Consider the following 23,792-nt stretch of genomic DNA (forward strand, 5'->3'; position numbering starts at 1 on the left):
TGAATGGCCTTGGCCAACTCATGAAAACACCCTATTCCTCTGTTTGCTTCTCTAGAAGATGGGGCTAAGTAGTCTCCCTCCCCTCTGGAAGCAGAGGTGGGTCAGGTGGCTGCTTCGTGACTCTTGAAATCTAGGGTGAAGATTCTCTGACAGTGCCGGGCACCTGGGCCTAGGGAAGAACTCTCGTGTGAGTCTGAGACTTAGAGCCTTCCCTGATCCAGGCTGTGCCCTGTCAGTCTAGCCTGTTGTCTATTACTTCCAGGCTCAGTGTCCATCCGCCGTGCCAGCACCGATGGCTGCCTCAGTGTTTGAGGTAATCCATCCTGCAATCACATAGCAGCCCGGCCCTCCAATCCCTCTTTCTCACGGGGCCTTTCTTCAGTTTCCAGCTGACTCACATGGACAGGCGAGGCAGGAAAGTGTAGTCTCTGCTTCAGAGCAGGAAGAACAATGTCAGAGAGGGAAGGAGCCTGCTCCACGCAGTCACAGCCACACAGCGTTCCGAGCTGCAGTCAGCTTTTGAGTGAGGCAGACATGGCTCCCACTCAAGGTGTCTTGTCCAACTCGAGACTAGTGTCGATCTTGAGACACGGTTTTGGGTTTTTTTTTTTGTTTTTTTGGTTTTATTTTTGTTTTTTTTTTTTTTTTTCTAGTGGAAGGCCAGGCTGCTGCACAGACAACCTGTCAGCCCCCAGGGTCAGGTCCGAGAGATCCTGTCCCCATCTGGGTCCCCTTCTTTGTACCATCTCAGCCACTCTTGAAGTGTCAGGAAGTGGTTTGAGTTATGGTTTGAGTGCTGCCTCCAGACTGTGATCTCGCTGGTCATTTGTGAGGGCGGGGAGAGTCGACTTGTTTTTCTCACCTATCAGTGAGAAGGGGGGTGGTGGGGGGCCCTGGAGCAAGTGTGAAACCCTCTGGGCTGTTTCCTCTTTGCAGTGGCCTTTGCGTTGGTGGGGATCTTCCCCAAGATGGAGTAGGTTCAGGTCGCTTGTTCACTGCAGGAAGCTAGAGGACACCTGGGCTCCTTAGTCAGGGAGAACCTGGCTGGTTTCTCCTGGCAGTGGGAACCCCAGGAAGGAGCCCAGGTGTGTGTGTGTGTGTGTGTGTGTGTGTGTGAACCCCATCTATCTCTCAGACTTGTTCCTCCATCCTGCTTTCGGAACACAGGCAGCAGGTGCTTTTTATGATTCTAGTCAAATTGATGGCGGGTGGCCAGGTAGCTCCCGCTACCTTGACTAGCAGAAGGCGTGGACCCTGATGTCCACGGGCAAAGCACATTGTCTCCATTACTGCAGGGAACAGACCTTTGTGCATGGTTGGTGGTGAGCAGGCCGTGTGGGGTGGGATGGTAGCAGGACGAGCGTGTGCCCTGTCACTTGCAAAGTCCTCTCTGCTCCAATTCACGGTCCATATAGAACGGCAGGTCCAGTGAGGTCAGACCCTCGGAGTTTTTTCTGAGTTGTGATTTTGTTGCTGCTGTCGTTTTGCGATGGGATCTTGTCATGCAGCCCAGGCTGCTTCGGCCCCAGGTTTCTGAATTCTGGGATTCTTGGCATGTGCCAACATGCCTAGACAATATCTTGGTTTTCAAATGTGCAAGACTGATAAATGGATAACTTTGTTTTGGTGCCTGGACCACTTGGAGGGATGGGGTCCAGGGTAACTCCCCCTGTCACAATTGTGGGCTGATAGCTCTATCCTAGCCCTGGAGTTGCTGTTTCTACCCCCTCACCCCCTCACCCCCTCATCCCCTCACCCTCTTGCTCACCCTTCTTCCCCCTCAGGAATCCTTGAGACTGAGGCTGAGACTGAGGCTGAGCCCGGCTGGAGTGGGATTCACTAAATGGATATTGTTCCTTGTTCTTACAGGGGTGGGGTGGGGTGGGGAGAGGGATCCTTGGAGGGATGATGAGAGTACCTCATTGTCCCCCAACTCTGTTCCACAGAACCAGGGACTACTACTAAAGGGAAATCGTACACTGGCCTGGGCAAGAAGTCTCGGTTGATGAAGACAGTGCAGACCATGAAGGGCCACAGCAACTACCAAGATTGCTCAGCCCTGAGACCACACATCCCACATTCAAGTTACGGCACCTATGTCACCCTGGCCCCCAAAGTCCTGGTATTCCCTGTCTTTGTGCAGGTGAGCCTGTGGCATGCCCCAGGGTTCCCCTCAGGAGGAAGTGAGAACCGTAGGGGACCTTGGTTCCAGGAGCGAGGGTGGAGCCTCATCCAGGATCCAGGGCCCCCTTTGGGGACAGAAAAATAACCTTATATTCAGGAGATTATAAGAGAAGCAGAAGTTTCCAGAAGTCTATGCAGGAAAGTGTGGAGCATGAGAGGGTCCTTGTCTTCCCTTCCCAGCTCCTTCATTGTCTGGGGCCGGGATAGGGGTACAACAAAGTCTGGCAGTGATGCTGGCTGCTTCACCCAGGGGCAGTTTGTGTTTGAAACTGATTGAGGGAGAGTGTGTGTGGCTCGTCCCTCTGCTCAGGCAAATGCATCGGGCCCACACTCACCATGCAGGAGCACAGAGCAGAAGTCACGGGAATCTCAGGAGTCACAGGCTCCCCCCCCCTTAATCTCTCACTTCTTCATGTCCCTACTTCCTTCTTCCCCTCTTCCTGTCACTGGGTTAATGAGCATTCAGTCTTAGGTTCCATTACAGCGTTTCTAACCATGATTTGGTTTCTCCCACACCCTGCCCCTGGCAAGTCTCTGCTGCCATAACCTCTGCCGCCTTCCTGTCTTCTATCCCCCTCTTTCCTCGACAACACTCCTCTCCTTTTGTGGTTCTTTTTTTGGCTATGTGGCCCATGCCTACACCCACATATGTATGTACATAATAAAAGCATTTAAAGCTAGATTCTGCATATGAGAAAGCACATAGTGTATGTCTTTCTCAGCTTGGGTTACCTCGCTTGATATGTTTTAGATCTGTCCATTTTTATGCAAATGCTATAATTAAATTTTTATGGCTGGATGAAGGACCATTGCACATATGTATCTCATTTTCAAGAAGAAATTGTTAATTTTTAAAAAATTAGCAGATAATTACTATACGGCCCAGTCATACTACTCCTGAGCACGTGTCCAAAGGACTCTATATCCTTGACAGAGATCCTCGCACAACTCTGTTTTGTTTTTTACTTTTTTCTTTCTTTTTTTTTTTTTTTGGTTCTTTTTTTCGGAGCTGGGGATCGAACCCAGGGCCTTGTGCTTCCTAGGCAAGCGCTCTACCACTGAGCTAAATCCCCAACCCCTTTACTTTTTTTCTTTTCTTTTTTTTTTCGGAGCTGGGGACCGAACCCAGGGCCTTGCGCTTGCTAGGCAAGCGCTCTACCACTGAGCTAAATCCCCAACCCCTACGACTGTTTATTGCTGCTGTGGTCAAAATACTAAGGAACTGGAAACACCTCAGATGCCCAGCAAATGGTGGATAGGTAGCAAAAATGTTCTGTTTTTCTTTCCTCTCAAATCTTTATTTATTCTGCCCCTTGGATGTCACTTATATGACCTTTTAGGTTTTTTAGACAGTTTTAAATGTAACAAGCTCTTATTTACCACCATGTTGTTCCCCCCACTTTCCCTTTTCTTGTGGGGCTGGGGACCAAACTTAAGGCTTTGCTCGTGTACACAAGCACTGAACTATGCCAACAGCCTGTGGCTTTGTAGACAGCCTTTCACTGTGTAGCTCAGGATGGCCCAACGCCATCCTCCATCCTCAGAATCCAAGGACTAGGGTTATAGGCTCACTCTACCTGCCTGGTTATTTTGGTTTTGTCTTTTACTTTTTATTACAAATCAAGTCTGACAAGCTACCACAGTAGGGATAAGTGTCTGCCACTGAACCTGACAACCTGAGTTTGATCCCCGGGACCCATATGGTGGAAGGCAAGAAGTGACTTCTGCAAGTTGTCCTCCTCCTTTTATACCCATGGCATGTATAAGCCTGTTCCACATATGCGTGTGTGCTCACTCCACACAGACGCTGTCCCACCTCTTCTGTATTATAGTGTTCTCCCTCCCCACCAGAAACCTCCCCACCTGGCTCAATGACTGAACTTGGCTCTGCTTTCTGTCAGCTTGTTCCGTCCGCTTATGAACAGCTTAGTTTTGAGGCTCCATCCCCACTCTAGTACATAGTTGATGCCTGTCCTGTTATCTTTTTATACCCCTGCTTGAGGTCAGGGACTTGGGGGCCAGGTGATAAGTGTACACTTCCAAGGATGGGTGTTTCTGCCAGGGTCTGGCAGAGTTTGGGCATGTTCTTTGAGGTGGACAGGACAGGGTGGTGGGACTCGAAGCTTGAGTGGGAATTGGTTGCTGAGGTGAAGGAGTTTGTCTGCTCAGCATGGAACCTGAGCAAGTCAGGGACCGGCCTGGGCTTGAAGAGACTCGAGTGGCCATTTCGAGAGGCATAGGGCCCTCAAGATGCCTCCTGGGCCTGACAGCAGAGACCTCCCTCTGAGGCATGCACAGGACAGAGGAGAGCTGGGAGGGTGCTGGAGCCTGGTGTGGGGGCGTGCACCAGTGGAGAACTGCAAGGCCCTGAGCCTGTGGCTGAACTTCCTGTAGAGAGAGCAGCTCTTTTGATCAGGGCTAGCTGTGCCGACCTGGAGCAGAGTCTTTCTCTTTCCATTGCGGGTGCAAGGGTGAGAGGGTGCGTGGGGTCAGGGGTAGGAGGAGGGCAGACAGACTTGTCTTCTCCCTCTGCAAGACAGTTCTCTGATCTGGCTTTGGCAAGCTGCCCTTCGCACTCCCACTCAGCGTGACTGGTTTTCAGCCCCTAGATCTCTGTAACCCTGCCCGGACTCTCCTGCTGTCAGAGGAGCTGCTGCTCTATGAGGGGAGGAACAAGACTTCCCAGGTAAGACCTGCGCTCTACACTGGCTTTGGGCTGGGTTTCTCTTCCCTTGATTCCTATGGAGAAGTAGTAGACAGCCTCAGGGTGGAGACCTGAAACTCTTCTAAAAGCCTCTTGAGAAGGTTATCCAGTTCTTGTTTACCATCTAGTTATAGTGGTCCCTCTCCCCCTCTTCCCCTCTCCCCTTCTCCTCTCCCTCTCCCTCTATCTCTCCCTCTGAAAACTGATCATTGGCGTGGTCAAAGCATAACTCTAGTCTCTAAAAAGACATCTCATTGTTTATCCCAGCAGGAGAAAAGATAACAGTTTATCCCAGCAGAGATAAGCACCCTGAAGATTGAAGTCTAGTTAAAGAGAACTGTTAGGAGAATGCTGAAGTCTTTCTATATGAACCCAACCCCAGACCCTGTCTCAGGGCTCCATCTAAGCTCACCCTCTGTACTCCTCCCCCAACTCTAGCCCTGTCAGCAGGGGTCAAGGGTTAGGTCGTTCTTCCTGGGAGCCAGTTTATCTGTAGCTGGGGGAACCTCCCTCACCCACACAGTGGAAAGATCAGGAAACTTGGAAATAGGAAGTCTACATCTAGCCCCAGCCCTGTCACTGGCTTCTAATGACTTCTGCCTTCCTCATCAGTCTTACCATCTGAGCAGGGGGTTTGTGCCTGTCTGAGGTTAGCCCCTTGTAGCTTCATCCTCCTGGACACTCTGTGACTGGAGCTAACACTGGCAGCTGGCTTTGCCTTTGTTTTGTTGTAAGTAAGCAGATCAGGGCACCTACGTTCCACATGAGTACTGTCTCTTTTAGGAGGGCTCCCCCAGGGAGACTGTGTGCTCGTTCCTCCCCTGACTGGTGACTTTTTAGTGTGATGGGAACCTTTCTCAGTCTTGTGCATGACTCAAGGGCACGGGATGCTGGAGCAGTCAGTCATTGCGGATTGGCCTGGGACAGTAACTCTGTGCTTGTTGTCTTAGGCCAAAGAAGGTTAATGGATGTGGCCTTTTGAAAGTATGAAAAGCAGAATGTGAGCTTTATTCAGAAAGATTGAGGAAAAGTGAGCAAACCTCTGGGGGAGGGGGAGGGGGGAGGGAAAGGGAGGGAGGAGGAGGAAGGGGAGGGGGAGGATCCCCAGGGAGGAAGAATCTACTAGCTCTCCTTTGTTAGGTTTTATGAAGCAATGGCAGAACCTAGACAGAAGCCAGTGTAGTCTCTGTTGAGGTTTTGAGGTTGGTTAATCCTCTGGGCTGCCATGGGACAAGCCCACATGCTCTCTGCCTGTCCTCCTGGACTGACCAGGGAAATGGATCACACATTGCTCCTATGCTGCCCACACAGTTATGGGTGGTTGAAGCCTCACTTGGTTCCTCTCTGACTCTAGATTTGACCTTGACTCTCTGCTAGATCTCAGTCACTTGACTTGGCCGGCTGCTCTCCAGCCTTGCAGGTGTCTCCAGGACTGTTCATTGTGCTAAGCTGGTTCTTACAGGATCAGCTCGTGGCTTTACCATGGCAGAGGGAGTTAACTCTATTCCAGCAACCGAGTCACAATCCTTTTGGTTGCCTCCTTGTCTATGGCGTGGCTTAAAGTGTCTCCTGGGTGAAGCTTCTTGTTGGAAGCCTCCCTTGCTTACAGTTTAGCCTGTCACAATCAGCTGCATCAGAGCCAAGGATATATGAAAGAATGAAGGCATCTTAAACATGCTCTAAGGGGTGCGGCCCTCTGGAGCCAGTGGCCTGCTGTCCCTGGCCCAGTGCCCTTTTCCTCCGTTTATCTGACCACCATGGTTCTCTCATACACAACTATATGCAGCGCTTTCCTTGCACTCCCAGCCTCTGTTCTCACCACAGCCTATGTGAGCACCTCGAAGCCCTCACCAGGGCCCTCTCCTCTTCCTACCTGCACTGAGCTCCGCTCCTGCACCCCTAGGATTGCTGATGTGACCCTGGGCCTCTCTTCGGAGAGCTTCCCTAAGGACCTCAGCCTATCTACCTCCCCCTTGCTTCGGTGGGAGAGAAATTTCACTGGGAGACAGGATGTAGGTTGTAAGAGTGAGAAGTCAGGGGTTGGGGATTTAGCTCAGTGGTAGAGCGCTTGCCTAGCAAGCGCAAGGCCCTGGTTTCGGATCCCAGCTCCGAAAAAAAAAAGAGTGAGAAGTCCCTTGGTGCTGGGTTTGGTGCCTAAGTGTGTGGCTGCAGGTGAAGTGTGAGGGTCAGGGCTGGAGAGGTGTGACTGAATACTTAACGTACCCAGAAGAAGCCAGTTAGGGACAACAGCCACCTGGACTATACTCTCATGTCTCATTTACTCTCTCCTACCTCATTCACCATTAAATCTACAAACGTTAGGTATTTACTGTATATTCTCACTGCTCATGCCTGCCACACGCATGACCCCATGCTGCACGCACAACCCCATGCTACACACATGATCCCAATTAGGCCTGCAACATCCTCACGCCAGGAGAGGAGAAGCACAAAGAGACTGAGATTCTTAACCAGGACCCAAGAATCTCAAGGCTGGTAGGGATCGGAGCCAGGATTAGTACTTGGTTCTCTGGCTGTGTAATGTTTTCTATGATCCCTGGCACTTTGGGCATGTTTGTTAAAACCAAAGGAGCACAAGCCAAACTCTAGCTGTAGTAACAGTTCACTCCCCACTGCCCCCTCCCCCATACTCCCTAGCCCCCTTCCCCTCATCCCCCCACCTCCCACAAACACACACAACTTGTTGCCTCCTGGAGCTTTGGAAGCTGAGAACTAAAAGAAACTCTCCGTTCAAGAGTGAAGGCAGAGTCTTCTTTTTTGAGGACAAGAAAAGTAACCCCTTCTCCTCAAAGTAGGATAGTGGCAGCCTCATAGGAGAGTTTTGGTATGTCTCATGCTATCGCCAGACATTGGGTAGCTTCTGAGAACATGGAGGGAGGGATTCCTAGACTCTGTTTACTCTGTGTCATTTACCCTGTGTTCCTCCAGGGAGGAACTTTTCCCAAAGGGGTTTCCCAATGAGAACTGTGGCCTCTCCACACAGCAGAGTTGTAAACTGGGAAGTGCTAAGTAGCTGGAGGGTCTGTGTGTCTTGAATGTTCTCTCTCTTGCTTCTTCTTCACCATGACTCTTCTCTGAGCGTGGCGATGTTAGGGAGCTGCTCCAGTCCACACAGCACAGACTGCTCTGCCCGCTCCCACCCAGAAGGCACAAACTGGCTGGATGCACATCCAGATCAAATCATCATTTGGTGACCTTTTCTGTTTGTTTGTTTGTTTGTTTTTGTTTCTGAGAGATGCTTTATCTGTACAGCCGTGGCTGCCCTGGAACTCGATTTTTAGTGCAGACAGACTGTCCTTGAACCCAGAGATCTGACTACTTCTGCTGGGATTAAAGGCGTGCGCCCCAAAGTCAGGCTCATGACAGCCTCTTACACACATCCTGACCACAGTTCTGGTCACTGGAGCTTTGCTAGGCTCCAGGAATACGTGAAGTCCAAGATGCCACACCCTCTGTTTATACAGACTCATGGGGTTTACCATTAACTGAAGCACCAAGGTGTTGTCTGTAGGTAGGCTTAGGCCCATGGCTGGGTGCCCAGGAGAAGGCTTTGGTCAGGGCCACTTGGGAGAAGTCACCCTCCGAGTTGTAAGGAATCTGTGACTAGGTCTTGGGATTCCGGAAAATACATGATTCCTAGGAGCAAGTGTCTGGAAGACTGGCCCGGGCCCGGGAAGGGTGGTGGAGGGCAGCAGGTACCCGGACTGTGGAGATGGGGTCAGTGTTTCATGGATTGTGAGGCTCCTGCGTGTGGGGTGTTAGGGAACAGGGTCCCACATGCTTTGGCCTGGCATGCCTGCCATCTGCCTTGCCTCCAGCCCTGTGCCAGCCCTGGCCTTTGCCTGACCGACCTTTGGGGGAAATTTTCTCTCATGCCTTAACCACTTCCTGTCTAGACCATATTCTCAGCTCTGGGAGCAGGCGGGGGATGGGGCCATCAGCCTAGAGCTTTTCTCACCTTGTGGCTCCTCCCACAAGTCTTCCTTCGGCCCCAGGCTTTTTTTCTTTTTTTTTTTTTTTTTTAATTTTCTACTCTCACAGATTGTCTCTTCCTACATTTCTTCTGTCAGCTCCCCTACGGTCTGGAGGTAGCCAGCCTTCCCTGACTGGGGGACATGTTTCTGTGGGAACATGAGGGCTTTCCTACTTTGCAGACCCTCCTCAGACCATCTATGAGTCTACTGAGCACTCCATTGTTTTCCTTTAATGCTTACTGAATTTATTGTCTCCTCTGCTATAGGTGCAATACCACCTCTCTCTCATTAGGAGTAGGCTGACCGGAGGATTGATCCCTAGCTGTGTGGCCATAGGAAAGTCACTTAACCTGTCTAAGCTGAGTGATAACTGTTTAAGTGAGGACGGACCAGGGCAGGAGTAGATTCTCAGCAACTAGGATGCTTCTATTGCACTGTATTGAGCTGGACTGGACAGGGTTCAGTATTCAGATCCCTTCTGGAGGGGCTGGAGAGACGCTCAGCAGTTAAGAACACTGCTCTTCTGTTTCAATTCCTAGCAACCCATCTGTAATGGGATCCGATGCCCTCTTCTGGTGTGTCTGAAGACAGTGATGGTGTTCACATACATACAATAAATAAATCTTTTCTTAAAAAATATTCCCTTCTGGTGAAGAATTCTAGCTTTTTTTTTTTTCTTAAATGAGTACACTGTAGCTGTGAACTACCATGTGGTTGCTGGGAATTGAACTCAGGGCCTCTGAAAGATCAGTTAGTCTCTTAACTGCTGAGTTATCTCTCTAGCACACAAACTCTAGAGCTTTTGTGTTTGGGACCTGTTGGAAGGGGACATGGCCCTGCCTAAATACATCCCTGAATTGTCTCTGTGGTCCTAATTACTTCCAGGTTCCATTTTTATGTAATGCTCAAGATGCCAGGTAGGCCTCTGAATACATCTTACATACATATACATGTGAGCATATACATATACATTCACATATGTATGATATATATTTGTATATATTATATTAGACAAGCTCTCACCACATAGCCCAGGCTAGCTTAGAGCTTATTGAATACCCTGGAATAGCCTGTACATCATAGCCTGTATTCTCTTGCTCAGGATGGCAGGTGGGCCTTTGAATATCTTACACACACACACACACACACACACACACACACACACACGCACACACTTGTACATATATGCACATATGTATGTATGAATATATATATATTTGAAGCAAGCTCTCACCACATAGCCCAGGTTAGCTTAGAGCTCATTTTACACCCTAGGATAGCCGGTAACTCATAATTCTCTTGCTTGGCTCCCAGACTGCTGGGATTGTAACTGTATACAACCATGTTCTGCTTTTATTTCTTTTTAATTACAGAAGTGCCACTGAGAACATCCTTATATGTTCATATTTATACATTCTTGTATTTCTCTAGGAGAGCCTCAGAGGTGGGACTGTGGGACCATCTTGAACCGCTCGCTAGCTAAATGTCAGCGTGCAGGCTTTTTAAACATGGTTAACAGATTCCATACCGCGCCCTTCAGGATGTGCCAGGCCCTTCTGGTGCGGCCTTTTTGCTTCAGAAGAGATGGAAAGTCAGATATGGCCCCTTGAGGAAGAGTCCCACAATTAATAATTTATTATTATTATCTGAAATAGGACTTACTTTATGGCTTTAAGGAAAGAACAGTGTAAACCATAGTGGACATAGAGACCCAAGTAAATTTTCTTTTAACAAACTAAATGCTGAGCAGATCTGTCAGTGTACCTATGATGTCTAAAAGATGGCCTCCCCTTTGTTTTTGGAGCATAAAGAAGATTAACAGTTATGTGCAAACCTGTATCAGAACGTAAGTAACCTTGAACCAAATTCCTCATTGGTACACTATAAAAATATCTGCAAGAAATTTGGTAATATTACATCATAAATCTTCCCTTCACAATACAGGTAGCTTGTAGAAGAAGCTTGAGGGAGCCAGGTATGGGGCATGGTCTGGGGACACCCCAGGGCCTAAGTAAGGCTCCTCCAAGTAAAGTGATCTTAGAGGACTATGGTCATAGAGAGACTGACAGAGCTACCCCCCCGCCACCCCAATGAGGACAAGAACCATTGTTTCATCTGGTTTATTTTTATTTGTTTCTATTCTGTGCAGGGGAAGTAAAGAAAAGCTCCCACTGCAGTGCAGGCCTCTGTCATTAGCATGGTCCCTCCTGGAGTTCCTTCTGGTTCTGCCTGACACTAGAAGTCCAGGGTGTGTTTCCTGGACCTCTAAGTGGGCCCTGTGGCTCTCTGCATCCCGGGGGACAGCAAAACAGATAGTTGTGTTTGCTCTCTCCCTGAACAGGTGACACTGTTTGCCTACTCGGACCTGCTGCTGTTCACTAAGGAGGAGGAACCAGGCCGCTGCGACGTCCTGAGAAACCCCCTCTACCTCCAGAGTGTGAAGCTACAGGAGGGTAAGAAGGACCTGGGCACCCTAGCATGCTGTTGGGGGCCTGCCTGGGGCTGTCAGATGTTGCACACAATGCTGGCAGGCCACCTTCTGCTCTACCTGATCTCTGCAGGAGGTTTCTATCCTAGGGAGCTTCCAAGCAGAAAGGAAGAGAGAGCTTTGGACTCCTAGACCTTGTGTTCAAGCCCTTCAGTTCTGGTGTGGCCTTGGGAAGTTATTTCACTTCTCTGAGCCCATTTCCTCTCTGTAAAGTAGGGTAATAATAGCGCTTCAGAAGGTTGTGGGGTTAAGTTAGGTCATAAAGTGCCTGATTCCAAACAGGTTCCCAGTAGAGGCTTCTTGACAACTATCTGTGGACAACTCCTCCTTTTTAGCTAGCCGAGTAGGTCAGAGCCTTGGGAAGCTGGAGCACACTGACTGGGGCTGGTGAGCAGAGCATCAGCAGTGAGCTGGGAACTTCTAGCCCCAAACTTTCCATAGGGCCCTGGCCCATGGGGAACCAGAGAACGGAAAGCCAGCTGGGAATATCTGTCCTGCAGCAGGCTCTGGCGCCTGAGGTCTTAGCCGAAAGGGGCTCGGTTTCCTCTCCCAGATTATGCAAACAACAACAGACCTGTTTGAGCTCAGGGCAGCAGGGGCAGGGGGAGGAAAATATTAGCCGTGAAAGAATTCTGTTTTGGCGGGTTTTGCTTCAGGAGAACTTCCTGACTGCTTGCGAAGCCATCCTGTGTGCTTGGTGCCCTGGCCACTCTGCCTCCTCAGGAACTGGCCTTCCCATGGGAAGTCCTTCTCAGTGCTCGCCCTCTAGCTCTGTCCTCCTAGGACTAGGGTGTCTACTGACAGAAGAGCAAGGGAGACAACCAAGGAGAGAGCAAGACAGGGCAGCTAGAAGAGCAGGCCTCTCACCTTCTTGGTTCTTGGCTCTGGTATTCCAGATGGCTCCTCTTTGCCTTCCAGTGACTCTGCCCTGGGCTTCCTGATTCCCACCTTGCCCTGTGGTCACACAGATGCTTAGAATAGTCAGCCTGGCTTCCCTGCCACGCCCCCAGCTCAGTTGATCTGAGACTTGGTTAAAATGAGTGTGCACCGAGTAGAGGGGTACTCAGTACCATGTCCTTTGTGCACCAGGACCTGAGCCCTGACTGGTGGGCACATTGAAGGTCCTGGGCCACAAGCCAAGACCCCCACTAGCTTATCTTCCTGCTAAATGGAAGGAGGGAAAAGAACTGGGGAGAGGGGCTGATCCAGCAGGGTGGATCTAGGGTTGGAGGGTAGAGAGAGCAGTGGCCACAGGACTGGGGGCCCAGACTTGACTTATTACTGTAATGATATGCTTGTAAGCACGGTGGATCCTTTTCTTTTTCCCACTCATAGTTTCTCTGTGAGATAAGGATTCAGTTAGTTCTTTGAGTTTCCTCTTCTCTGATAACCCCAGAGGGAACCCTCAGGGATCCTGGGAGAGTGGTCATGGCCAGCATTCATATTACCCTGTTTCCAGATTGGAATATAGAGGGTGGGGGCTGGCTAGGTTGCCCCTTCTGGAACTCCCAGAGCCTGGATTTGAAGTTTGAGGAGTTTGGACACTCTCTTCCTCTACTAGGTAGTGATGCTCGGGTTGGGTGGTACAAGCCAGGAGGTGCAGAGGAACTCCTAAGAGACTGAGCTGCATGTAGATGTGGCTTCCTGGGGCAGATACCGTCTGCCTGTAGATAACGAGACAGCCACATGAGAGCTAAGGGTGGGTGGCCCGGGCTGCACTGCACAGGCAAGGTGATCATGGACATGAGAGCCTACGGGGTTAGTTGGCAAGAACGATGTGAACCTGTACTGGATTTCCTTGGCAAACCACAGCCTTTAGTGGGTTTTACAGTGGCCTCTGGGGATCCTGGAGCGGCAGAGATAGAAGGAAGTGACTAGTTGACAGGAGCACTCCAGGCACATGGTTCAGGACTTAGACTTTTTTCCAGGCACCCTGAAGCCTTTGTACTGTCCTCCCCCCACCTCCACCCCTACTTTCCTGAGATTGGTTCCATGTTCTACCAAACTCCAGTGCCCCTTCTGCAGCAGCCAGAGTTAGCTGTGGGATCCAATGTTTTGAGACTGAGCTGTTTCCTGGCCTCTCCCATATGCCCACTACTGCAGCAAGGGAGGCCATTAAGAGATGCATTAGGGGGTTAGCTGGAGTGTCTGGTGGTAGAAGGGTCTCTAATTAACCCTGGCATGGGACTCCTAGGTTTCTTCTTGCTCTCAAGTCAGTAGCCATAAAGGTATTAAAAGAAGAAGGCATTCATCCTGGACAGGCTGGGGCTGGCACATGCTGTTCCCTGGCAGGGCAGAATCCACCCATTCCCTGAGACTCCCTTGTGACTTGTTTGCTAGGGTCAACTTCTCTAGTCACCTATATTCCTAGGACTATGTAGGGAGCATGGCATGTATCAGATGATCAGTGGATGCTTGTTTTTGTAGACAATGAATAGCTAAAAGGTGGCCGGAGTGTGGTCTTAGCTTGGGAGCCGTTGTGTCTCCTCCCCCAGAGCTCCAGACTGGTGGTCACTCCTATGGTGCCTGCTCTTGCCAGCTTCTCCCAGTGTTCACTGGGACTGAATGGCAATGTGATGGGAACAGGCAGAGAGCTGGTGCTAACAATTGGGACATCTCCGGTCAGCGGGGACCCATTGTGGTCTCTTCCTGTCACGGCTGTCTGCTGCTTCTGCTACTCTTTGTGTTTCTGCCTCCCAGGCGGCCAGCATCACGCCCACAGCGTGTCTTTCTGGCCTTGCCTGTTCTTAGGCATGACCTGGAAATGTCTATCTGACTCATGGGCTCTCCAGGCACATTGGGGAGCCAGGATCCCAGCTTGGAAACTCAGCTGCTTTTGGCCCCAGCTGCTAAAATGCTTTGCTTGACATTTTCTAAGCTGTTGTCCATGTCTGCCTCAGTGCTGGCCACAGCAGTGAGAGCTGTGGAAGAGGCCTCTCCACTCGGAAGCTCCTAGCTGGATAGAATCACAGAGAGCCTGTGGCAGGGCAGAAGTATGTATGATATAGGATCAGAACCCTGGCTTTGCGGGTAGCTTTCTTCCCCAGTTCAAATCTCAGCCCTGACTCTTACTGTTCGTGCACTTTGTTGTCCCTCCCCTGCCCTGCCTTTGTAGGCGGAGAACAGAGACGTGAGCTCTTTTGGCCTGCCCCCAGGAGTAGACAAGGGTTGATGAATCTCAAAGCAGCAGTAAGATGCCCTCTGGGTAAATGATAGATGGGCAGACATGGGCCAAGAAGCCTTTTCCGGGCTCCACCCAGCCCATGATTAGGGAGCCTCCTGCATGGTTTGTGCATTGCATGGTGGGATGTAAAGCCTTCTCTGGATGAGATCCAAAATGGCAGAGGCAGTTAGCATGGTTCAAGGCAAACCCACGTGTGGTGCCTTGGTGTCCCTCTCTTCCAGCAGGGCAGAGCTTCTCTCTGCAGTCTTCTCCAGAGCTCCAGGTAGTCCTCCCTGCCTCCCTCAGCTCCAGGCAGTCCTCCCTGCCCTCCTCAGCTCCAGGCAGTCCTCCCTGCCCTCCTCAGCTCCAGGTAGTCCTCCCTGGCTCCCTCAGCTCCAGGCAGTCCTCCCTGCCCTCCTCAGCTCCAGGCAGTCCTCCCTGCCCTCCTCAGCTCCAGGCAGTCCTCCCTGCCTCCCTCAGCTCCCCCATGTTGTCCTTCTTCTATGAGGCTCTGAATCATGCTAAGCCCTTCCATCGGGCTGTCACACTGCTGCCAACACAAGGCTGTGATGGGGAACAGATGCCAGGGAGAGTTTGTAGCAATCCAGCAAGGTTGGAGGGGGCAGGCCTGGTGTCAAAGCACAGAGAGCTTGTCATTCGTCAATGGCTTCCTGACAGTAGGACTGTCTGAGAGTGCGTTTCCCCAATCTCAGCTCCCGTCTCCCCAAGTCTCTCATCTCTCAATCCCGCTCTGTACTTTTAGAGCCTCTGCTCTCCTTACTGCTTGCTCCCCAAACCCAAATTTTTTTTATTACTTTCTTAGGTGAGTTGCAGTGGCTCCCCCTTAGACTAGGGTCTGCTAGGAAACACTTCAGTGTGTTTTCTTTAAAAATAATTTATTTTTACTTTATGTGTCTTGGTATTTTATGTGCATTGGTATGTCTGTGCGAGGGTGTTGGATCCTCTGGAACTGGAGTTATAGACAGTTGCAATCTGCCGTGTGGGTGTTGGGAATTGAACCCAGGTCCTCTGGAAGAGCAGCCAGTACTCTGAACTGCTGAGCCACGTCTCCAGCCCCTCGATATGTTTTCTTAGCAAAATAAACTCCTCCCCTTGTCTCCATCTCAGCCACACAAGGAATCCACAGAGGCATCGGGATCCATTTTCTTAAACACTACAGATATCTGAGGTAGGGCTCTCTCCCTCTTCAACCCATTGCCAGGTGGGGAACAGACTTAGTCCAAGTCCAGAGTGGACTCCCATTTATTAGGGAACATTGTGTTCCGGCTCTGCCTGGTGGCCCTTTGGGAAGTGTCCACTCTCTTGCTTGAGGAGACCTGGCTTCCCCTGGTTAGGCCTCTACTCCCTATGTATTTAGAGCTTGGCTTGATGCGTAGTCCATGGTGTTACCTTGTAGGTAAAACCTTCTCTTTGTGACAGACCCTGTTTGGTTTGATAGTTCCTTGGCCTTAAGTATGCATTGAAGGGAGTCCTACTGGAGCTTGGCGTTTAAGAAGCATGCTGTGTAGAGGTGGAGTGTGGGCTGTAGCGAGGGCTACATTTCCTCTTTACTGCCTGGTCGAGTGATTTCATCCCTGGGTCCTGTGTTCTCACATGAGCCACAAGCCATGGATGCTGGGAGCCCTGCCTCCCTGCTTGTTGTCAAGAATAAATACAGAAGCAGGTACTCTTCCACAGAGCTACCCTGAAGCTTTGAGCTGACTGTCGGAGGCACCTGGGGCAGCAGTTGGCTCAAATCACCTTGGTACTCCTGGGTCCGACACTCAAGTACTTGCTGTTACACGTGTTGGTTAGTTACCTTCCCCCAAAGTGACACCCTGCTGGGTAAGACCAACGGCCGAAAGTGCAGGGAATTTCCAATCCTCCCAGGCCTGTGTCCAGGTGAGTGCTTCATGGAGAGTGTGATGGCCAAGTCCCGAGGAGAGGCTGAAGTGAGCAGGGCAGGTGTCCTGGTGAGGTGCTGGTGCTTTTCTGTATCTCCATCTCCATGCCTTTGGCCATGCTGGACCCACCTCCCAGAGTTGTCTTCCTTTCCATTTGGAGTTCTCTCTCAGTAAAACTCTTCCCAAGAAGGGAGGGGAAGAGCCCACTGTTCCTCCCTGTTTATTTCCAGTTGTAACTGGTTCAGTTTGCACTCCTGAATCCAGGTGAGACCCTCAGAGAGTGTTGCCACATTGAAAAGTTGTCTCCCAGTATGCATGGAGATAGGGTTGAAGAAGCTGTCCCTCCTTGACCTGCACTTCCCTTAGTGAGGAGCAAGGCCCACTTGAATCAAATGACTTCATGTTGAATTTCAAAGTGGCAAAGACAGTAGATTGGGTAGAAGATTTAGATTTTAGTAGAAGGGTGCTGCCTCTGTGCCCAACACAAGGATTCTGGGGCAGAGGGGGCTTTCTGGGATGCACACAGCTCCCCAAATCTGGCCATCAGAGGGTCTCCTTTCTGGGGGTGTGGTGCCAGCATTCCCTGGGTCAGGCCTACCTGCAGGCAAAAGAAAAACTGCAGGACTGGCAAGTTAGTGAGTTGTGCTGTACAGTGTTCTGCTCCCACACCTGCCCTCTCCTCCCTCTTGTTCCGGGAAGCACCGCATAGAGCCTCCTGGGTGAGAGAGCTGCTGTGCCCAGCGAGGCTTTGACGTCGTTGCCAATCCTAACTCGAGCCTTCTTTTCTGTTCTTATCAAAGGTTCTTCAGAAGACTTGAAATTCTGTGTGCTGTACCTGGCAGAGGTGAGTCCCTCTCTCTGAACCGGAGGAGAATAAGGTGTGACCCGGTACTGGAGGAAACCACACTTGAGGTTGGCCTCCATATAATCTTGCAGTGACCCAAGGCAAAAATCGGGCTGTTTCTTGCTCTGTAGAACGCACCTGACCCTGGTCTTATGTCTGTGGGAGAGGACAGCTAAACAGATGGTTTTCGGGGTGGCCCCTGAGGTACCCTGTTTGGCACCTCCGCACCCTTAAGTGTCCTGAGGGCGTGGCCCAACAGCTGCACACCGCCCTGTTTATTTATTTAGTAGCCCTCCTTCTGGAGGTTGTCCAGCTCCCACGCCTGCCTCTTTAATCCTCTTTTTCCAGGAAGTACCACCCACTACCCCTCCTGCTAAGGCTTGTCAGTGCTTCAAAGGCCCAGACAATGCAGGCTGAAGCGAGCACCATGCATCTGTGTTTGGCTCAGGGTGATGCTTACAAGAGTGACTGATACTCTTGGTGATCTCTGACTAGGCCTAGAGAGCTGTACCTTTCAGGAGCAAAACCAAGCACACAGCTTTATGCTAGATGTGGTTTGGTAGGTAAACACGGGCTTTAACCAGAGAGGTCCTGGGTGACGGAGAATTTGAGAGACACAGAGTCATCCAAACTCTTTCCAGACCCCAGTGTGGTTTTCTATCCCCAGCCTTGTTCGGCTGACATGTGGCATCTCTCCAAGCCTGCCCTTTGCTGTCCTGTGTCTTGCCAGCCATCCTGGGAGCCTGTCTATGTGGATGGGGAATGACCTAAAGGGCTGGCTGAGAGGAATATGCCTCTGAGAAGGAATTTGTGTCCTTTGGGATTGAAAAGCATTCCTTCAGTTCCAGCTAAGATACGAGGTATACATCTTTGAACAGATACCAGGAACCAGAAAGTTTGCTGAGAACCTCACTTTAGGGGGGATATGCTGAGAGTTTGCCAAGAGGCAGTAGAAGATGTCATAGTAGAACTGGGGATTCAGTAAAGTAGACCTGTAGGCCGTGACAGTGGAGGTCCTCCCCCCGTGTCACCCACAACCTAGCCTGGACACAGGGGTGGCTGGTAAACTCCCTTCAGCACTGGGGGGTGTTTGGTTCTACAAAGCCAAGTGAGTGAAGCATAGCAGGGAGTTGTGGGGACAGGGTTGGGCGCCCTCTGGTTTCCCACATGCTCCATCAACTTCCAAACCGGATCTCCAGGCTCTCTAACAGCAAGAGAGCTTCCTGCCAGGCTGGTGTTTTGTCTTCCTGGAGAAAAGCCCTTCTGCCATTGCACCTAAGACCTTCTTTCTAGTCCTCTAAAGATTGGCAAAGGGCTATTGATCCGAGGTCTTGAATTTCCGGAAAACACACGGTGATCCAGAGAGAACAGGAGAGTGCAGCTGGGAGCCTCTCATCTTAATGGGTTGCTACTAATGAAGGGTAAGCACGTGGTGCCAGGAAGACCACACTGCTTGCTTGTTCATAGCCCTGAGCATTCTTGACAGGGTGACATAAGTGGTGTTGGGTCCCATGGAGATCCCCAACCAAATCTTAGAATCTTTACTGAATAGTTTATTTTTTCATTGCCTGATATGCAAGTGGCATCCCAAGAAGAAACCTGGGGAGGATTTGAGGTTTGGAGAGGGTTCCCCCACCTCTGCATTCAGAAAGCCACAACTGCTCTGGGTGGGTAGGGGCCACAGCAGGTCGGTTCTGGGTAGGATCACTCTAAGCAGTCTTGTTTGTTTTTCGAGACAGGATTTCTCTGTGTAGCCTGGCTGTCCTAGAACTCGCTCTGTAGACCAGGCTGGTTTCTGCAGAGTGCTGGGATTGAAGGTGTGACCCACTGCAATTCCTGGCCTGCTCTGAGCAGTCTTAATCCCAAGGACAGGTGTCCCTCTGTCCTTGCAAATCTGGGACAGATGCAGTCCACAGCTGGCTTCAGAGCATGGGGCACATTGTTTGGAAGTCTCTCTCTCTCTCTCTCTCTCTCTCTCTCTCTCTCTCTCTCTCTCTCATAATGTGGGGCTGACTGGTAATGAGGAGGACATAGATTTGCATTTTGGCTCTGCCATTCCTTGAGGGAGCAGGGGCAGGTGACATATTCCTGACACAGGCAGTAGGATCTTACTTGAAGAGCTGGAGTGAGCTTCAGTAAAACAATGCACCTAAAACACTTAGCCCTGAGCCCAGCTCTGAGCATGCTCAGTGAGTGGCAGCTAACTGGTCATTAGATTAGAGCAGGGAGAAGGGCTTGTCACATTCATTTACCCTCCAGTAGGAGTTTCACTCATCTTTTAAAAGGACTGCCCAGGTGGACTATCTCACTTCCCGAGTAACATGGCTACATGGTTATACAGACCCGACAAGATCACAGGTTCCGGCCTCAGTCAGCGTCTCCTTAGTGATCTCATAGGAAGAAATGGTGGTAGCAAGGTCTTTGTGCCTCCCTGCCTCCTCAGTTCATCGGAAGAGAATGAGATGGAGCACGCTTGTCATGGCAAGTGAACAGGCTTCTGTTACTGCAGAAGCTGTTTGGGGTTTTATGAAGATAAAATTAATCCAGGAGCAAGGAAGTTAGGTTTTAAAGAGGCCAAGAGGAGCTCTGCGTCTGGTTGGATTTGAGGTCACAGTCAAGTACCGGCTCCCTCACTTAGTGCCGTGGGCTCAGGTTTATGCAACCAAGAAGCCTGTGCATGGTCAAGCACCCCACAGCCAGAAGGCAGTGCCTTTGAGCGGACAGCATGAAGGTCCTTTTAGGATGGCTTACATACAGCCTTGACCTGCTGTTGATGCCATTGAGCAGGTCAGAGTTGGAAGTGACTAAGTGGGTCATTTGGAGCGCACACAGAACTATGACAGACGGTTCACATGTGGGGCCAGCTGGGCAGGCAATGAGGACTCACAGTTTGGACAGATTTGGGCAGGTAGGGATTTAGCCTCTCTCCAGGGAGCTGGCGCTCTCTCTCTCTCTCTCTCTCTCTCTCTCTCTCTCTCTCTCTCTCTCTCTCTCTCAGGTAAGCCAGTCTTGGAAACTCAGGCTCCTCCTAAAAATGTTTGTCTATCTAAGACAGCGCCCATCCGGGGTTAGGTCCCGGGTACTGAGGGAGTCTTCTAGGTTCTCAAGCCTTGAGGCAGGTTTTAGTTTCAAGCTGTCAGATGCAGTCTTGCCTTCTGCTGCTGAAACTGACAGGTCACCATCCCTGATCCTGGACCACCACTCTCCAAAGGAGATTCCATGGAAGGCTCTGGGCTCAGTTGCTGACTGCTGTGTGACTTCTGTGTAATAGTACAGATGGCCTGGTGGCAGCCTCAGGTGAGAGCCTCAGCTCTTCTTGGGAAGTAGTTTTTGAGAGGATCAGGAAAATAGAATGACCACAGCCACTCCCTTGTAAGGCCGTTGGAAGGAACCAAGGGATGGCTGGTAAAAAGCTTGGTGCTGTGGAGGTCAATCCAGGATTAGGGGATAGGGAAGCTGGCTGTTTGGAGAAGCTTCCTTGTGCCTTTGTAGGGAGAGCATTGCCATGTTGGAGCAGTAAACAGCTGTACAAAGAGGTGCTAGTGACCATCACCGCTAGAAAGCTCTCTGACCTACAAACAATTCCTTTTGATGGCATGACAGGCCCGTGGCCTCCAGGCTCGGGACACAGCAGTCCTGCCAGCAAAGGGGTGTAGAAGTCTCACAGGAGATGGTGTCTCCCACAGCTCTCCCAGAGCTCTCCAAGAGCTCAGAGATGAAATCACAGCAGGTAGCCCCTCCTTGGTTCAGTGTTTTTCCCTGATTCATTGGCTTCAGACTCAGAGAAGTCCTTGGCCACTCTGAACGTTGGTTTTCCCCTTTCCTAAAGGGGAATAACCATCCACACCCCAACTAGGCATGGTAGTACATGTTTATCGCTCAGAGGTAGCAGGAGGATCGTGTGTTCCTGGGCAGCCTGGACTGCACAGTGAGCAAGAGATCCTGTCTCAAAAAAGAAAAAAAAATTCAAGGGCTGGGGGGCTGGAGAGATGGCTCAGCAGTTAAGAGCACTGGGTGCTCTTCCAAGGGTCATAAGTTCAATTCCCAGCAACCACACAGTGGTTGACAACCATCTGTAATGGGATCCGATGCTCTCTTCTGGTGTATCAGTGATAGCATACTCATATACATAAAACAAATAAATTTTTTTTTTAAATCAAGAGCTGGGAATAGAGCACTTGCCTATCATGCACGCAAACTTGGGTTTGATCCCTGTCACTACAATAAGGAGAATTGAGAATCCATGCCTTCTTTGCTTCTTTGTGAGGTTGCCTAGATCAGAATGAGCTAACAGATGACAGAATAGATTAAAAGTTGATCAATTCAGTGGAGGATATTCAGAAGCCCACATAGTGAGGTAAGAGCAGGGCTGGAGGCTCAGGCTGGGCTGTGTTTATAAAGCAATGACATTTCCAAGCTGGAAAGGACCTTCTCGGTCTATCCCACCCACAGGGGAACACAGACTACAGGAAGCAGAGGGCACACTGCTCACTGGGATTACCCCTGGGGAATCTCGAGGCTCTGTTTGCCCAGCAGCTGTTAGGAGTGGAGGGACCTGCCTTTAAGTGGAAGCGTGGGCTTGCTGCAGCTCATCCTCTCAGCCACCTCTCCCTCATGCTTTTAGGAAGAAAGCTTCTCGAATGTTTTGCTGCATGAGAGGAGAGCAAGCACTCTGGGGACATAGCATGGGAGGTGTCCCGCCCTGAAGGGCTGCATCTCTGAGGTTTGGATGCTGAGAAATAATGGTACTACTGTGTGTTGAGGCCCGTGGCAGTCCTTATTGCTTTATAGCTCCAGGGTGGACGCTGTGACACTATTTTATAGAAAGCTTCTGGCTTTCTAGAGGTTGGCAGCTAGGAAGTGGCAAAGCTGGCATTCAAACCAGGTCTGCAAAACGGAGAGACTGGGCCAATACACAGTCTTCCTGCCCCAGCTCACGCTCTTAGCTCTTTAGCTGAGTATCATCACCAGCGGGGTGAAGAAAAACTTGTCATCTTCTGGTCCCAGTACCTGGTGGAGATTGGGGAGGGGGAGAGCTGTGGTCTTGGGCTTGCCCCATCCTGCTGGCTGCATGAATGTCCTGACCACTTCAGGGCTGACTGTCTGGTGCAGTAGCAAAGCTGCCTTGAGCCTGTTGTCATCATGGAAGTTTTTCCAGGCAGTCAGAGCTCACCAAGCCTCCCCACTGTGTCAGGCCCAGATGAAGAGGGCCTTCTACGTGTTTGCCATCAGCGAGATTCAAATGGTGGCCAGACTGATATTGCAGAGTAGCTAATGAGAGACCCAGCTCAGGTGCTGGGTAGTGTTAGGGCTGTAGGGGGACCCATACTACACTTTGGCCAGGGACTCCAGTTCTGCCCCTATGTCCATCCTTAGCTCAGCTAACCTTGGCCTGTAATCTGAAGAGGGTGCCGTGAGAGATGGGGGTTCCATGGTCTGGAGGGAGAGTCCTGTATCCACGGGGAATGCCAGCTCAAAGGCTTGGTCCTTTGCCTTCCTCACGTGATCCCCAGCAGTTGCCTTGTGCTGCCTGCTCCAAGGGTGACCTCACCCTCTGTCCTGTAGCTCTCCACAGACTTCCACTGTGTAGAGAGCCACTGCCTCCCTTCCCTACCCAAATGGTGGCCCCATGGCTCCCTGATGGCTCCACCTCCCCGCTGCTCTGACTGCCTCGAGGTCACCAGGGACTGGTGTGCATTTGTTGTTCTTAGCTGATGCTTCCACCCCTACTGCAGCCTCGCCCTCTGGAGCCTAGGGGATGGGCTTGGGCCCTTGGAGCCCCTTGGGTCAGGGAGCAGCCCTGACCACCCATTCCTTTCTCTATTCTCCCTGACGTCAGAAGGCAGAGTGCTTATTCACTTTGGAGGCTCACTCGCAGGAGCAGAAGAAGAGAGTGTGCTGGTGCCTGTCGGAGAACATCGCCAAGCAGCAACAGCTGGCTGCAACACCTACGGAGAGGAAGGTAAGGACTCTGCCCGCGGTTGCAGCCCTGGCTTCCACCTTTCCCCCTCTGCTAGCCTAGCCTAGCCTTGGATCTGAGCTGGGAGCCATCCTGAGCTTAGTCCCTGGACCTGGGCAGTGGGCTTGGCAAAGTGTCTGTGTTTGAATGTCCCTTCTCAGGGTTTTCTATGGGTCTGGGAATGGGTTTGGCCTTGCTTGCAGGGGAAGCCGCAGCCGAATTGAGCATGGCCCATCAATTTTCAGCTCCCCTCTTTGGTTTGCCCATGGCAAGGTTTAACTGCCCCCTCCACTGTTGGATAGGCTGTATCCAGTGGCAACACTACTGTTAACACTAGCCCAAAGCAGACATGATCGAGGGGAGGTTTGTGGTAGGACTCGGTAGTTTGACGCTTGCCGGAGCCAGGTGGAACAGACTTTGGATTGTAGAGGCCTGGGGCTGGCCATCTGGAATATCAGGGAGATTGAAGATGGCAAGTGAAGGTTGAACTGGGACCAGTACATCTCTGTACCAGGGGAGTAGATGAGATGGGAGCCAGACAACAGCTTCTC

The 23,792-nt window shown here is 50.9% G+C and overlaps 1 protein-coding gene across 14 annotated transcripts in view; it reads left to right on the forward strand.

Annotated features, from left to right (window-relative positions):
* Rgs3 (regulator of G-protein signaling 3) overlaps nucleotides 1-23,792 on the forward strand; it is a 139,669-nt gene that overhangs the window by 65,677 nt on the left and 50,200 nt on the right. For 8 of the 14 annotated variants that reach the window (XM_087550850.1, XM_087550857.1, XM_087550858.1 and 5 more), the window contains 5 exon segments: nucleotides 1,947-2,143; nucleotides 4,787-4,870; nucleotides 11,225-11,336; nucleotides 17,239-17,282; nucleotides 23,122-23,244. In XM_087550850.1, the coding sequence (XP_087406976.1) occupies nucleotides 1,947-2,143; nucleotides 4,787-4,870; nucleotides 11,225-11,336; nucleotides 17,239-17,282; nucleotides 23,122-23,244 (560 nt within the window). 14 annotated transcript variants of the gene reach the window in all.

Source organism: Rattus norvegicus, chromosome 5, assembly GCF_021556685.1.
Source record: "Rattus norvegicus strain SHRSP/BbbUtx chromosome 5, alternate assembly SHRSP_T2T, whole genome shotgun sequence".
In the NCBI taxonomy this organism is placed as follows: Eukaryota; Metazoa; Chordata; class Mammalia; order Rodentia; family Muridae; genus Rattus; species Rattus norvegicus.